This window comes from Podarcis erhardii, assembly GCF_964252035.2.
Source record: "Podarcis erhardii genome assembly, chromosome: 2".
NCBI lineage: Eukaryota > Metazoa > Chordata > Lepidosauria > Squamata > Lacertidae > Podarcis > Podarcis erhardii.
Genome location: NC_138498.1, coordinates 107,477,864 through 107,494,630, shown reverse-complemented (window position 1 = coordinate 107,494,630; position 16,767 = coordinate 107,477,864). Strand labels below are relative to the sequence as shown.

At 47.4% G+C, this 16,767-nt stretch overlaps 1 protein-coding gene across 5 annotated transcripts in view; it reads left to right on the top strand.

Annotated features, from left to right (window-relative positions):
- CPNE9 (copine family member 9) overlaps positions 1 to 15,678 on the top strand; it is a 58,019-nt gene extending 42,341 nt beyond the window's left edge. For all 5 annotated transcript variants that reach the window (XM_081853203.1, XM_081853204.1, XM_081853206.1 and 2 more), the window contains 9 exons: positions 5,720 to 5,773; positions 6,787 to 6,848; positions 8,103 to 8,149; positions 8,673 to 8,854; positions 12,292 to 12,419; positions 13,515 to 13,617; positions 14,574 to 14,631; positions 14,938 to 15,011; positions 15,124 to 15,678. In XM_081853203.1, coding sequence (XP_081709329.1) covers positions 5,720 to 5,773; positions 6,787 to 6,848; positions 8,103 to 8,149; positions 8,673 to 8,854; positions 12,292 to 12,419; positions 13,515 to 13,617; positions 14,574 to 14,631; positions 14,938 to 15,011; positions 15,124 to 15,276 — 861 coding nt within the window. In that variant the 3' untranslated portion in view covers positions 15,277 to 15,678. The remainder of the gene's footprint in view (positions 1 to 5,719; positions 5,774 to 6,786; positions 6,849 to 8,102; positions 8,150 to 8,672; positions 8,855 to 12,291; positions 12,420 to 13,514; positions 13,618 to 14,573; positions 14,632 to 14,937; positions 15,012 to 15,123) is intronic.
- Positions 15,679 to 16,767: the final 1,089 nt, after the last annotated feature.

The following is a 16,767-nucleotide window of genomic DNA, read 5'->3' as shown; positions in this document are numbered from 1 at the left end:
CACCACTGAACTGATGTAGATCAGGGGTCACAACCTAAGGCCCGTGGGCCGGAAGCAGCCAGCGGAGGTCATTTGACCGGCCCATGAGCCCCAAACTGAGCTGCCTGCTCTCGCGCTGTGCTGAACCGGCGCATTGTGGCGCGGGGACTCACTTCTGCGGCACCAGAAATCACATCTGCGCATGCGCAGACGCTGGAAATCACAGGCATGGGCGCTCATGCACTCGCGCAATCCTGCCCACAGAGGGATCTCTGTGGGACCGTTCTGGCCCAGGCAAGATAAACCTTGCCGAGCCCTGAACTAGATAGTCGCAGGGTCTGTAAGGCGGCAGCCAAGAAGGTGGGTTGGCTAGTGACTGTGGGGAAGCCATGCTGGAGTGTGTCTTTCCTGGAATCAGGGTCCCAGCATCTGGAACTATTTCCGCACATCAACTATTTGCAGCTCTCCCCTTGTGGCAATCTGAAATGGCCAACGGATATATTTGTGGTACCCACTCCGTTACTGAGGCAAAAAGTATGGGCACAGGGGGCATGGAGGAGACCCTTCATAAACTCCACAAGGCCCGCCCCTGACTCTCACCAGATTTAGCCCCATCATCCTGCCTCATGTAGCATTCTTAAAATGGGAGCTGAGTGGGGCGTCTGCCTGTATTCCTAGCCCCAGTATGGGGTCACACGGTGTGCCACACAAACAGAAGAGGCTTGGGATGCTCAAGGAAGCTGCCAGCCGGCCCCCCAGAAGGAAACACATTACAATCAGTATTGCGCTGCAATCTGGATAATTGCCCTAGACGGGAATTTAAAGCAAAAAACGGTTGCGGCAGAAAAGTGACTGGATCTGAGAGGACGTGCTGGTCTCATCTCTCTCTCTTTTTCTTTTGCTGGCAAACCAGACCCACAGGATCACTTTTGATTTCTAGTAGTGGCTTTGTCTATTAAAAAGGAATGAGACAAATCCCCTATGATTGATTGCCAGCATGATTTAGAATAATGAAGGTGGATGAAGGATGTCAGGCAGGAAGGAGACTGCCGACTCTGTTGCTAAAGTGTTGGGTCGAATTGTAAATGAGCAGGAGCCTTTTTTATTTTATTTTTTGGGTAGTGAGAGTTACAGCAAAAGTTCTGCAGTTATTCTCCTTGCAAAAGATACAGGATACCGCATAGGATCAGATGCTGCAACAGACACTGCACTCTTCTTACTCTGTTTTCATTATATTTTGAGTGATGTTGTTGTTGTTGTTGTTGTTGTTGTTGTTGTTATTTGATTTGTCAATAGCTCTTGGATAAGCAATAAAGGTTTGATTTGATTTTGAGTTATAGATCGCTTTACATACAAGATCCCCAAAGAGATGTGATGTTCAGAACCTCTCGGGCAACCCGGAAAAACACGTTTGCTTTCCCTTAAGTCAGGCATAGGCAACCTCAGCACTTCAGGTGTTTTGGGACTACAACTCCCATGATCCCTAGCTAACAGGACCAGTGGTCAGGGATGATGGGAATTGTAGTCCCAAAACATCTGGAGGACTGAGGTTGCCTATGCCTGACTTAAGTGAAACTACAAGCAAGCTTTGGGCCATACCCCAGTTGCTTCTGTCCCAGCTATCTAGTTTGGAACTGATATCCTTCCTTTGGGCCTCCTCATTCCCTCTCTCCATCCCTCAAAGAAGCCATTGTAACACCCATCATCTGCCCTGCTTCTTACTAAAGTTTCCTGTTGCTAGACAGGACTAATTTTTTAATAGAAATTATGGAAAAATATTGATCATGGGGACAGATCTTCTTCCATACTACTTTATATTTTTAAGGGGAGAAAATCTCAAAGCAGTTTACAACCTACATTAAAACAGCAAATAAAACAATCCAGAATAAAACCTTACTGAAGAAAGCCGAATACAAAGTATACATTTAAATACAATTAACATTCATTCTAACATTATTAACAGGAAACTAAAATATTATCCTAAACGTTTTTTTTAAAAAAGAAACACTACTGCAGAACGCACGTTTAGCAGAGCAAAGTTAACAAAAGAATTATCTTAAACAGTTCCAAAATAAAGCATCACTAAGTGAAGTCAAATATAAAACAGCATAACTAGTAAAAGAATAAAATATTCTCATAAGCACACAACATATCTGCTGCTGCAGCTGCAAATCCTGCCAATGGTGGTTCATGGCGGGGGCTGAGGACGCTCATGCTATATGAGCTGGGTCTGCACCAAAAGGCAACCAAGAGAGTCTCTGTCCTCTTCAGCAGTCTCAACTTTTGTGTTGTTGTTGTTGTTTAGTTGTTTAGTCGTGTCCGACTCTTCGTGACCCCATGGACCAGACCATGCCAGGCACTTCTGTCTTCCACGGCCTCCCGCAGTTTGGTCAAACTCATGCTGGTAGCTTCGAGAACACTATCCAACCATCTCGTCCTCTGCCGTCCCCTTCTCCATCTTTCCCAACATAAGGGTCTTTTCCAGGGAGTCTTCTCATGATGTGGCCAAAGTATTGGAGTCTCAGCTTCACGATCTGTCCTTCCAGTGAGCACTCAGGGCTGATTTCCTTCAGAATGGAGAGGTTTGATCTTCTTGCAGTCCATGGGACTCTCAAGAGTCTCCTCCAGCACCATAATTCAAAAGTATCAATTCTTCGGCGATCAGCCTTCTTTATGGTCCAGCTTTCACTTCCATACATCACTACTGGGAAAACCATAGCTTTTACTATACGGACCTTTGTTGGCAAGGTGATGTCTCTGCTTTTTAAGATGCTGTCTAGGTTTGTCATTGCTTTTCTCCCAAGAAGCAGGCGTCTTTTAATTTCGTGGCTGCTGTCACCATCTGCAGTGATCATGGAGCCCAAGAAAGTAAAATCTCTCCCTCCCTCCATTTCTTCCCCTTCTATTTACCAGGAGGTGATGGGGCCAGTGGCCATGATCTTCGTTTTTTTGATGTTGAGCTTCAGACCATATTTTGTGCTCTCCTTTTTCACCCTCAATAAAAGGTTCTTTAATTCCTCCTCACTTTCTGCCATCAGGGTTGTGTCATCTGCATATCTGAGGTTGTTGATATTTCTTCCGGCAATCTTAATTCCAGCTAGGGATTCACCCAGCCCAGCCTTTCGCATGATGAATTCTGCGTATAAGTTAAATCTCAGCTTTTATAGCTGGAGTCAATCAGGGCCCTGCGCTCCCAGGCCAGGTAGAAAAAGGCCTGCAAGGTTGGAGAAGGTCTTCCGGGACTCACAGCCAACTTAGATGAGCAGTTATTAGGAATGTAGAAGGCTGCCTTATACAGTGGTACCTTGGTTCTCAAACTTAATCCGTTCTGGGGGTCCGTTCCAAAACCAAAGCATTCCAAAACCAAGGTGTGCTTTCCCATAGAAAGTCAGGCAAAACGGATTAATCCGTTCCAGACTTTTCAAAACAACCACTAAAACAGCAATTTAACATGAATTTTACTATCTAACGAGACCATGGAGCCATAAAATGAAAGCAATAAACAATGTGCTGCAGTCACACAGTCAATCAGTAGCTGAACTGGGTTCCACACAGTCACAAAAACAAAACAAAAAAGCTGTAAAAACACAAAAGAAATAGCAAAAACAGACAGACCTCAGCGTAACACTCGAAACGGGAGTGTGGCATTCAAAACGGAAGCATAACACTCAAAACGGAGCACGTTCGGCTTCCGGAAAACATACTGGGTTTGCAGTGTTTGGGTTCCAAGTTGTTTGAGTACCAAGGTGTTTGAGAACCAAGGTACCACTGTACTTACTTATTCCTGCATTGCAGGGGGTTAGACTAGATGGCTCTTGGGGTCCCTTCCAATTCTATGATTCTATGACTGAGGCCCTTGGCCCACAGTGCTCAGAATTGTCTAGATTGATTGGCAGTGGCTCTCCAGGGTTTGAGGCAGGGGCTCTTCCCAACCCTACCTGGAGATACCAGGGATTGAACCAGCAGCCTTCTGGATATTGCTGGATAATGTATCGCTATACAGTGGTACCTCAAGTTAAGTACTTAATTCGTTCCGGAGGTCTGTACTTAACCTGAAACTGTTCTTTTTTTATATAATAATTTTTATTAAATTTTTAAACAATAAACAACAACATACATAAAAACATGTTCTTTTTCATTAACCACATTTCATTCTCATCTTTGGACTTCCTCACATCTCTTGTTCCTGCACTCTAAACACATAAATTTTTCTAGCAAATCATTTACTTAGTTCAATTTATATTATATAATTGTCCAATATTGAATCTCAAATTTTAGAGTTTAAATAACACTTATTCTTTAAAAGTTAATTCTAGGATATTTTTTATCCAAAATTTGTCTTATCTTTCAATTACATTTAAATTTATATTCCTTGTTACTAATTTATTGGAGCCATATTGTTGCGAATCTTACATCTTTCTTAACATTCGTACAATTTACAATATTTTTATAAATAGTCCTTAAATTTCTTCCACTCCTCCTCCACCAGTTCCTCTCCGAGGTCTCGGATTCTGCCCGTCATTTCTGCCAGTTCCATATAGTCCATCAGTTGCATCTGCCATTCTTCCAGTGTGGGCAAATCTTGGGTTTTCCAGCCTTTAGCGATGAGTATCCTTGCTGCTGTTGTGGCATACATAAAAAAAGTTCGGTCCTTCTTTTGCACACTCTGGCCGACAATGCCCAAAAGGAAGGCCTCTGGTTTCTTAGGGAAGGTATACTTAAATACCTTTTTCAGCTCATTATATATCATTTCCCAGAAGGTCTTCACTCTAGGACAGGACCACCAGAGGTGAAAGAATGTTCCTTCAGCTTCTTTACACTTCCAACATTTGTTATCAGACAAATGGTATATCTTTGCAAGCTTGACTGGGGTCATGTACCACCTGTATATCATTTTCATAATATTTTCTTTCAAGGCATTACATGCCGTAAACTTCATACCGGTGGTCCATAACTTTTCCCAGTCAGCAAACATAATGTTATGCCCTATGTCCTGTGCCCATTTTATCATAGCTGTTTTAACCGTTTCATCCTGTGTATTCCATTTTAGCAGCAAGTTATACATTCTTGAAAGTGTCTTAGAGCTGGATTCTAACAGTTCTGTTTCTAACTTTGATTTTTCCACCTGGAATCCTATCTTTTTATCCAACTTAAAAACTTCTTTAATCTGAGCATAATGTAACCAATCTCGCACTTTATCTTTTATTTTCTCCATACTCTGCAGCTTCCAATTATCTCCATCTTTTTCTATTATTTCCCAATATTTCGGCCATTTGGCCTCCATATTGAGTCTTTTCGGGGCCTTAGCCTCCATTGGTGATAGCCACCTTGGGGTCTTGTTTTCCAATAAGTCTTTATATTTTATCCAGACATTGAACAATGCTTTTCTGACAACATGATTCTTAACCTGAAACTGTTCTTAACCTGAAGCACTATTTCTGGGTTAGCCGAGTCTGTAACCTGAAGCGTATGTAACCTGAGGTACCACTGTACTGTGCTGTGTTGGACCTTCATTTGAGCTCTTTTTCCAACTGAAAAGTGGCGGCTTTGTTTTGTTTGATTGATCCTTACAATTCCACAATCTGTGTAGCTGCTCAGTTGAGGTTATGATAATGGCCACAAATATGAAGTATAATGGTTGCAAAGGATACAACTTTGGTGACGGTTGTTGGGAGACAAAATGGTGGCTGGAGAGGTGACAACAGAGTCACCTTTCCTTGTTCTTCTGTTTCAACCCCAGGTTTCTAATCCTAGGAAGAAATGCAAGAAGAAAAAATACGTTAACTCCGGGACAGTAAGTATGGGGAATGTTATGTTCTTCTGCTCTCCCCCCCACCTTGAATTGTTAAGCGCCAGCTCCAGTTGCTGAAGGGTTTGGCTTGAACCTGTGAGACGGGGGATAGAAAATCTCATGGCTTTCCAGATGTTGCTGGACTACAACTCCCATCAGTCCTCAACCACTGTGGATCAGGGATGATGGGACTTTGAGTCCATCAGCATCTAGAGGAGTGTAGGTACCCTAACCTGCTGCATAGATGATCTGGTGAACTGGAGTGGGTTGCTAAGATTCCTGTGTTATTTTGGGAGGCGGGACAAAAATTCCCACCGGTACCACCAGTTGTTCCTTTCGGTCACAGGGGAAGCTGATCTGGATCAGGGCTACACAGAGTGGGCAGAGGTTTAAAGCCCTCTTTCCCCTCCCCCCAGGGTCCAGATCCGCCCCCCCCATCACCAACTTCCTATTTACGTTTCCAAAAGCGGTTTGCACAGTTGCTCATTGAGTGAACCGTGTCACACGCCATGCATTGAAAACACATCGGGAGAAATTCAGCTCTGCACTATGGCGAATGTTCTGCCGGTGCAAGCTTTTCAGGTCGCCGGATGGAATGATTGCCCCCCCCTCCTGCCCCGCAGGCTGTTCTGGGGGTTCCTCTGACCTTCCCAAGCCATTTTGGGAGGGGCGGAGAGGGGTGGAATGCCCCATTGAGCTGGCAGATACCCTTCTGTGGGCTTCCACTGGCAGGACTCGTGAGCTGAATGCAGTGGGGAGTTTAGGCATGCAAGGGCAATCCCACAAATTTTCTGGTGCATTTTCCCTTCACTTTCCCTCTCACAAATACTCTCAATCTTTTGGGGGGAAGCAAGCTTGTTGTTCAGCCGTAATTCTCCAACCTGACTTTGCCAGCATGTGATCAAATCCCACTCCTAAAATAGCAACAGTCTAGAAGCACCTTTAGCCTCCAAGTTGCCTCTCTGACTACATGTGTTTCACATGTTTTTTTCTGTCTGTCTCTCTGTTTCCGGTAGGTAACGCTGCTGTCCTTCGCAGTGCAGTCGGAATACACCTTTGTCGACTACATCCGAGGCGGGTGCGTTGGTTGAAAAGCTAGGGTGCCTCCCTAGGGGCCTGAATCTGGAGGGCCAGGGGCTGGCTGCCCTGTTATTGATGGATGGAATGCCCATCTTTCACCCTAAGGTCCCAGGGTGGGTTACAACACTGAAGTGCCACTTTGCAATACGATATTAAGCCCTGAAAGACCTACATTGGCTCCCAGTACGTTTCCAAGCACAATTCAAAGTGTTGGTGCTGACCTTTAAAGCATAAACAGCCTCAGCCCAGTATACCTGAAGGAGCATCTCCCCCCCCCCATCATTTGGCCTGGACACTGAGGTCCAGCTCCGAGGGCCTTCTGGCGGCTCCCTCACTGCAAGAACTGAAGTTACAGGGAACCAGGTAGTGGGCCTTCTCGGTAGTGGCGCCCACCCTGTGGAACACCCTCCCATCAGATGTCAAGGAAATAAACAACTATCTGACTTTTAGAAGACATCTGAAGGCAGCCCTGTTTAGGGAAGTTTTTAATGTTTGATGTTTTATCACTTATTCTTTTTCTTATTATTATGTTGGGAGCCACCCAGAGTGGCTGGGGAAACCCAGCCAGATGGGCAGGGTATAAATAATGAAATAATAATAATAATAATAATAATAATAATAATAATAATAATTTATTTAAAACAACTTACCATTTCAGAAATATATATCCTAAAAATATATTCCAAAATTATACACCTCAAGTGTCAAAAGCCAGGGTAAAGAGGTTCGTCTTCAGCATCCTCCGAAAGCTGTATAAAGAAGGTGCAGACACACTTCTGCGGGGAGTTCCACAGCTTAGGGGCCACCATGGAGAAGGCCCTCTCGCAGGTCACCACTCGCACGCTCAAGCCTCTGATAGTAGAGGAACTACCAGCAGGGCCAATCTCAGCACCTGAGAGGATCTGTAGGGAAGGAGGCTGTGCTTCAGATATTTGGTCTCTGAGTTGTTTAGAGCTTGAAGCACCAATGCCAGCCTTCACAGCTTCTTGGGTATTGCCCAGGAGGAGAGAGACTAGATAAGGGTGGCCTAGGCAGGAAGGCAGAACAAGACAAGCGTGTGAAGCATTGAGAGGATATGCCTGAGGTCTGGCAGAGACCTTTGAGGTTGGGGCTCTGCTTCTGGGGTACCGGCAAGAGACCAAAGGGTTCTGGTGGGATTAACCTATGAGGAAGAACACAGCTAAGGGTGTTTTGGGGGGGCTCACAAGAATAGCAGCATCCATTTCTCTCTCTCCTCCATCCCACCCCTTAGGACACAGCTGAATTTCACCGTCGCCATTGATTTCACCGCCTCCAACGGTGAGTGCAGCACAGCCATGAGTCGCTATGGGAACAGAGGGAGAGTTTAGCTGCCGGTAACCAGGCAGCCGAGGACCCTTGGGCTAAAGGCAGATCTTTAACCTTCCACCTCTGTGGGGTTGCCTGCCCCCGCTCTCAAATGTGGGGCTGTGGGAATCCTTCTGCAAAGAACTTCCATACCAGAATTGGTCACAGGACAGGGTGAGGGGAGAGAAATACCATTGTCCCAGTGTCTGAGGAGTCAAGGAAGAGGGGAATTCACCTGTGGGAGAATGAAATGGAGGTATTAGGCCAATCAGGGTGCCGTCGAGGAGAAGAAGGAAAGTATGAAGGAACTACCCAAGGTTCTGTGAATTCCCAGAGGAGGGAGAGAGCCAAGCCAAGCCAAGATGGCGGAGGATTGCTGGCTTAATCATATGGGTTTCCGAATGCTGTGTGTACGGTCTGTGGGAAGCTGTGGGGCTGAATTGCTGGGGGAATGGGGTTGTGGGATTCTGGAGGCTGACCAAATGCGTTTTCACAGGGATTCCCTCCCAGCCCACCTCCCTCCATTACATGAGCCCCTACCAGCTCAGCTCCTACGCCATGGCTCTGAAGGCCGTTGGAGAAATCATCCAGGACTACGACAGCGACAAGCTTTTCCCTGCCTACGGCTTTGGAGCCAAAGTCCCGCCGGACGGCAAGGTGTCCCACCAATTCCCTTTGGTAGGTGGGAAACCCAACCCCCCCCCCCAGTTGCAATGATGGGAGGGGCCTGCTGTGCGTATGGCCCCAGATTCAATCCCTGGTGTCTCCATTTGCATGCATCTGGAGTAGCATGGAAGGGCAAAACTGAGCTAGAGGGATCATTGTCCTGACTCATGAGGCAGTTTTTTTGCATATCTGTGGAGTCGGGTTTTAGGGAAATCTCTGTGGGTTAAACCACAGAGCCTAGGTCTTGCCGATCAGAAGGTTCGAATCCCCGCAACGGGGTGAGCTCCCGTTGTTCAGTCCCAGCTCCTGCCAACCTAGCAGTTCGAAAGCATGTCAAAATGCAAGTAGATAAATAGGTATCACTCCAGCGGGAAGATACATGGCGTTTCTGTGTGCTGCTCTAGTTCACCAGAAGCGGCTTAGTCATGCTGGCCACATGACCCGTAAGCTGTACGCTGGCTCCCTCGGCCAATAAAGCGAGATGAGCGCCGCAACCCCAGAGTTGACCATGACTGGACCTAATGGTCAGGGGTCCCTTTACCTTTACCTTACCTGGATCATTGTATACCCCAGAGGTTCACAAGCTGAGCTCCATGGTCAGTGAACTCAAGGTGATTTGTGGAAAGGCTTTGGAACAGTCAAGTCATTTGTACATAGTTTTGCACTTGATTTTCTTTCCCCCCCGGCAATGGAGATCAAGACTCTCTTAACCAGAGCCAGATTTACCAGCCTGGGACTCTGGATTTTCATAATATATAGTTTTCCCTTTAAAATATGCTAGTCAAAGAGGCCCTTCTCAGCACAGCTTGTCCTAAAGCCTCTGACTTTCCTAATATGGTACTGGTTTTGAGAACGAACCTCCATTGTCTCCCAAGATGGATGCCATCAACAACAGCAACAACAATTTTGTATGGATCATTTTGATGTTTTATTTCATATTGTTGAAAACCACTTAGAAGTGTTTGGGTTTTGGTGCTGTTTTTTTCCCCTTGCTTTTTTTTTTGTACATTCAAACAGTATATAAATGTTATCAAATAATTTCATAAATCAGTGATGGTGGCACCATGGTTAAATACATGGTTTGCCAAGACATCTCACCCTAGGAACTTTGCAGTGGGGCAGGAGGAATTAGCGAACTACCATTACATAGACCCCAAAAAGAAATTCAGAGCATGTAGTCAAGTCTTGCTGCTTGCTCTCTGTAATGACACCTGGTGGATCTGCAAGAGTAAGAAGATTCAAGGTTGTTGCCAATAACTACGTTCGCTGCGACACACAACACACTCCGCTTCTGAGCCACTGCAGAAGCCTTTGCCCTGCTGTAAGTACCAAGCATGTTACAACTCAACAACAAACCGGCAGGCAGCCTTATAAGGGACATTGATATCCATCAAACCAGCTTTTTAAAAAACCCACTTTTTATCTCCCTTTGTATTATGATGTGAATTGCCTAACCTGCATCCATAGTTGCCCAACTGCTCACATCCAACTCTTGGCTTCATTTTCCTTCTCCTTCGCTCCAGTTACTGGTCGGTGCTGCATTCCTTTTCAAGACTAGCACAGATGATGGGATGCAGCAGTGAGTTTGTGCCAGAACTCCAGGGCTCAGGCCTCTACCCTGTTTCCAACACCAAGTTTTATCTCTGGATTGTGCAGAATAGACGCATGTCCCTCTCCACCAAATAAATGAAGCCCCTTGCTCACTGTTCTGTGGTTAGTGGGGCAGGTCTTCCAGCTCAGGGTTTGTCTTCCAACAGAGGTTCCTCAATCCCCCTCTTTCTAAAAGTTTAGTAGCGGTGGAAGGATCCTTAATATTGTTTTATCACCGCCTGTTCTCTATGGCTTTTAGTGCTTACAGTATGAAACATGCCACAGGTATCTACAAATGCGTGTGACTGAGCTTCCGCTGAACAGCACAAAAACCGGATTGTGGGGAGGGAGGGAAGGAAGCTTTAATTTTTTACACGCACACAAAGTCTCCATTCCTCATGCCTCCAAATACTTCTTAAATGCGCAAGGACAGCCGTAGCTACAGGCGAGCTAGCCGGGTATTTTGCCCTGGGTGAAGGCTCCAGAGGGGCACCATTGAGGCTCCCAGCCTGTGTGTGGCAGGGGCACCAAACTGGGTCTTTAACATGGGTGAAAGAAAGCCTAGTTTCACACCTGGCAAGGAATTATCTGCTAAGGACTGGGGGGGGGGGCGGCGGAATCACACATCCTAAATAGGGAAGTGAGCCCAATTTGCACTGCCTTCAATAAAGCACACCCAATCCAAACTCTGGAGCTGGGATTGCTGCCGGCTGAGCTGTCCTAAGCCCGATAGAGGGAAAGCAAGCCTTTGAAATAAGAGTTTTGAATGCCATCCTTTTGGCAAGCATTAGTTCCATTAGGTTAGTTTCCAAGCTGAAAAGGGGTTCGTCCACAGCTCCCTTTGCCCTGACGCTCTCTCCTTGGGAAAACCAGCGGTTTGCCATTTGTTCTGATTCAGCGGTAAATAGAGTGTTCTCCCAGGGGAAAGCTGCAGGGCAAATTCAAATCCACTCAGACTCGTGCCCAGAAGGCACTTTCTAGGCACGGAACCAGTGGAAGTGTGGAAAAGCTCAGAGTTAGGGTTCAGCATAAGTCCCCCTTGCCTGGTCCAATCCCTGCCACTCCCTGCCTTTCAGGGCTTATGCTGGCGTAAGGTCCACTGGTCTTTATATATATTAATTTTTCAACATATCATTTTCAACAATTATTAAACATACTTTTATATCTTATACAATTTTTTTAACTTCCATCAATCACATATGAAAATTTTCCAATCTCTTCACTTAATTTACATATCTTACTTTCACTATTACATTTAAATATCATAACTAATGTCTCTCTTCTTTCTCTTCTTTGCAATGTTTCATATATTTCTCCTTACAAAACTTCTTGTAGTCCTACTAGCGTAATTTGTTGATTACAGATGCTCTTCAAATAATTCGTATATTTCTTCCAATCTTCTGTAAATCTCTGGTCCCGCAGGTTTCGAATCCTTCCTGTCATTTTATCCAATTCTGCGTAGTCCATTAATTTCGTCTGCCCTTCTTCTTTCGTCGGTATTTCTTCTTGCTTCCATTTCTGGGCCAACAATACTCTTGCCGCTGTTGTTGCATATAAAAACAATTTAACATCTTGTCTATTAATATCCTCCCTTAAGGTCCACTGGTCTTAGCTCTACCTAAGCCAGGATTAGGGAGCCACACTGGTATAGCCCGGCGGTGGTAGGAACTGGGTGGCTGAGCCAGAGATCCACCAGATCCTATCTTGCAGATCTCGGCTTTGGGTTCAGCTGTTACTGGCTGTTGTTGTTGTTGTTGTTGTTGTTGTTGTTGTTGGGGTTATCTTGGCAAAAAATATCCATGTACCTCCCTTCCTATAAGATCTGTCGTGTTTGCTAAACGGCACTGTTCTTTCCTTAGAATCACAACCCGGACAACCCCAGCTGCGAGGGCATTGAGGGAGTGCTGGAATCTTATTTCCACAGCTTACGCACAGTGCAGCTATACGGACCCACCAACTTTGCGCCAGTCATCAACCAGGTGGCACGGTAAGTGGGGACTGGAAAAGCATCGCATGCCAAACAAGGTCCTGCCCTCCTTCCTCTCGGGAGCCTTGCGTTGGGCTGGGGGCAGAACATCTCCGAGTTGGTTTTTCCAAGACGCATTTGTTGCAACACCCAGACCAAAGTCACCTCTGCCTTCAAAGGAGCCCAGTCTGGCTCCAGGGCTTGCATATTTTCAGTGGCACCTTAGGGAACATCCCCCATTGCCCGGCCGATCCGAAAAGGTGGAGGAACCGCCAACCCAAACCTTCTCGTTAGTGGCGCCCTCCCTGTGGAACACCCTCGCTTCAGATGTCAGGGAGATAAGGAATTACGCAACTTTTAGAAGACATCTAAAGGCAGCCCTGTATCGGGAGGTTTATAATGTTTGATGTTTTTAATTATGTTTTTAGATATGCTGCAAGCTGACCAGAGTAGTTGGAGAAACCCAGCCAGATGGGCGGGGTATACAGTGGTACCTCGGGTTAAGTACTTAATTCGTTCCGGAGGTCCATATTTAACCTGAAACTGTTCTTAAACTGAAGCACCACTGTAGCTAATGGGGCCTCCTGCTGCTGTCGTGCTGCTACAGCACAATTTCTGTTCTCATCCTGAAGCAAAGTTCTTAACCTGAAGCACTATTTCTGGTTAGCGGAGTCTGTAACCTGAAGCGTATGTAACCTGAAGCATATGTAACCCGAGGTACCACTGTAATAATAATAATAATAATAATAATAATAATAATAATAATACAGTGGTACCTCGGGTTAAGAACTTAATTCGTTCTGGAGGTCCGTTCTTAACCTGAAACTGTTCTTAACCTGAAGCACCACTTTAGCTAATGGGGCCTCCTGCTGCCGCTGCACGATTTCTGTTCTCATCCTGAAGCAAAGTTCTTAACCCGAGGTACTATTTCTGGGTTAGAGGAGTCTGTAGCCTGAAGCGTCTGTAACCTGAAGTACCACTGTAATAATAATGCCCTCTGTTTCAACTCTCCGGCTGAGAGCTCTGTTTGTTTGGCGGGCAGAGCTCCATAGTGCAGTGGGAAGCGGTGAAGAAGCAAGGCATGTCTTGGTCCTCTCGACTCTCCCTCTTCCCCAGGTTGGCGGCCCAGGAGACCGACGGGTCCCAATATTACGTCCTGCTCATCATCACGGACGGAGTCATCTCTGACATGCTGCAAACCAAGGAAGCCATTGTCAGCGTGAGTCCAAACTCTCCCTTTCCATGCTGGGAGAGGGGTGGGGAAGAAAAGGAACACCCTCAAGACTTAAGGGGAAGCATGAAAGCTGGTCACCAGCAGCTCCCAATGTCACCTTAAGTGCCTTCTTGAAGAAAACAGGTGGTCTCCACATGCCCTCACCGCCTTCTCGATTGAATTTGCAATAAGGCGGTCAACACAGGCTTCCTCACTGCCCACCCCCCCCAAACCCCATAAAAAGGCCTTCTTTACATAAACGATGGTGCGGACATTAACCACCGGCAGAATGAGGCTGAGAGGTCCCAGCACGGCCCTGCTGTGCTGAGGGGTAAACAGCTTTGCAGCCAAGATACGTAGCAATGTCCACTGTGCATTGCTGTTGTACATAACATGTTTTTGCATGTGTGCATAAAGGTAAAGGAACCCCTGACCATTAGGTCCAATCGTGACCGACTCTGGGGTTGCGGCGCTCATCTCGCTTTATTGGCCAAGGGAGCCGGCGTACAGCTTCCGGGTCATGTGGCCAGCATGACTAAGCCACTTCTGGCGAACCAGAGCAGCGCATGGAAACGCTGTTTACCTTCCCGCCGGAGTGGTATCTATTTATCTACTTGCACTTTGACGTGCTTTCGAACTGCTAGGTTGGCAGGAGCAGGGACCGAACGATGGGAGCTCACCCCGTCGCGAGGATTTGAACCGCCGACCTTCTGATCGGCAAGTCCTAGGCTCTGTGGTTTAACCCACAGCGCCACCTGCGTGTGCATACACAGCTGCAAATGTGTGGATTTAGATTAGCCCAGGGCTCCTTGTGGCCTTGATCTCGATCTGCAAGGCTGTGGGTATAACTGTCAATGTTTCCCTTTTTTAAAGGGAAATTCCCTTATTCCGAATAGGGTTTCCCTTTAAAAAGGGGGAAAGTTGACAGCTATGCATGTCAGACAATGCGGTTCTCCCCACAGGCCTCGTCTTTGCCAATGTCTATCATCATCGTGGGAGTAGGGCCGGCTGATTTTCTGGGTAAGTGTTGCCCTGATCCAAGATGTGCTATGGGACAACAATGAGAATTGTGTTGGGTGGACCTGGACCAACCCGGTCTGACAGGGTGACACTACGACAACATCGGTACGCTTCAGTACTTCGCACAAAGCACAAAGCGGCAAGAGGGCCACCACCAAAGGCCATGCTGCAAGGCCAATGACTAGGCCTTGTGGAGCTGGGTTGCATGCAGGGAAGAGCTGCTTTCATAGGTACCCTGTACTTGGGCAGTGACCCAAGTAGGATGGCAACGAATCTTAGCAGTAATTCATTCTTGTGTATCCTCAGCTATGGAAGAGCTGGACGGAGATGAAGTGCGAGTCTCCTCCAGAGGGCGCTATGCTGAGAGAGACATTGTGCAGGTAACTCTTTTCCAGAGAGCATGGATAGATCAGCGATGCCAAAGGGTGGTGGTGGTGGGTTTTGGGGGGGCAGGATCTGGCCAAGCACCTACCCCCTTCTCTTTCCGCCCAGTTTGTGCCATTCCGGGATTACGTGGACCATTCTGGGAACCACGTGTTGAGCATGGCACGCCTGGCAAAGGACGTCCTGGCTGAAATCCCCGAGCAGCTCCTCTCCTACATGAAGACCCGCGACATCAAGCCCCTTTCTGCTAGTCCGCAGTAGCTCCGCCCTCTGCCGTAGCCTGAGCCAATGAGGGCGTTCGCTCCGGCTGGGACTGAGACGACTCCTACCAATTGGGCAACGTTGGCTGTCCCCAATGGGCCGGGTGGCTGGGACAGCTCTCTCTGTGGGGGGTGGGCCGGGGCGTGACCTCCCTGCCTGGCACAGGTGCCCTCGGAGATGCCAGCACAAAAGCATGAACCCACCCAGAATCTCCCAAGGGATGGCACCAGAGTTCACAAACCAGCCCTTGGCAAGGGGCACGGACCAGGGAGGAGTTTGGAAGGAAGCCTGCATTTCGCTGAAGGCAGCCAGGGACGATGTTTTTCTTCAGGTTCGCTAAGTAAGGCGCCACCAAGTTCTGTTTCTGCCTGGTTATCGACAATAAACCATCCTTGGTCCCAGGTTCTCTTGCGTGTGTGTGTTGTTGTTGTTGTTGTTGTTGTTGTTGTGTCGATGAGGGATTGTGGAAACCATGTCTTGTGAGGAACGGTTGAGGCAGTTGGGTATGATTAGCCCGGATAAGAGACGACTGAGAGATGATATGATAGCCATCTTCAAATATCTGAAGGGCTGGCAAATGGGAGATGGAGCGTGCTTGTTTTCTGCTGCTCTGGAAGGTAGGACCCAAACCGATGGGTTTAGATGACAAGGAAGGAGATTCCGACTAAACATCAGGAAGAACTTTCTGGCAGCAAGAGCTGTTTGAAAGTGGAATGGACTACTGTATTTTTCACTCTATAGGACGCACCGGACCATAGGAGGGGGAGAACAGGGGGAAAAAATTCTCCCCCTCTCTGCTCAGCACCCCTTCAGCGGAGTGGCAGGACAAACGGAGCCCCTTCCATTTCTCCTCCCGCTTGGCTGAAGGGGCGCTGCGCAGCTCTCCCTCTCTGCTGAAGCCAGGAGAGTCTTGCTCTCCCAGCTTCAGCAAAAGGAGCCCGAAGCCTTCAGAGCGCAGCGCGAGTTCCCGCTGCGCTCCGGAGGCTTCAGGTGGCTATCCCTGAAGCCTGGAGAGCCAGAGGGGTCGGTGCGCACTGACCCCTCTCGCTCTCCAGGCTTCAGCGAAAGCAACGCGAAGCCTCCGGAGCGCGGAGGGAGCGCTCCCTCTGCGCTTCGGAAGCTTCGCGTTGCTATCGCTGAAGCCAAGGAGCCTGCATTCGCTCCATAGGACACACACACATTTCCCCTTAATTTTTGGAGGGGGAAAAGTGTGTCCTATAGAGCGAAAAATACGGTACCTTGGAAGGTGGCGGACTCTCCTTCGTTGGAGGGTTTTAAAACAGAGGTTGGGTGGCCATCTGTCAGGGACTCGTTAGCTGTGATTCCTACACTGCCGGGGGTTGGACTAGATGACCCTCAGGATCCCCTCCAACTTTACACAGTTCTATAATTCTATGATGTTACAGGGTAGTTGTCCCAGTGGGGTGAACCAGCTGTGGGGTTGTGGCTTTCTGCCATCTCAGGCTATGCTTCCCAGTTAAAGAGCAGCTC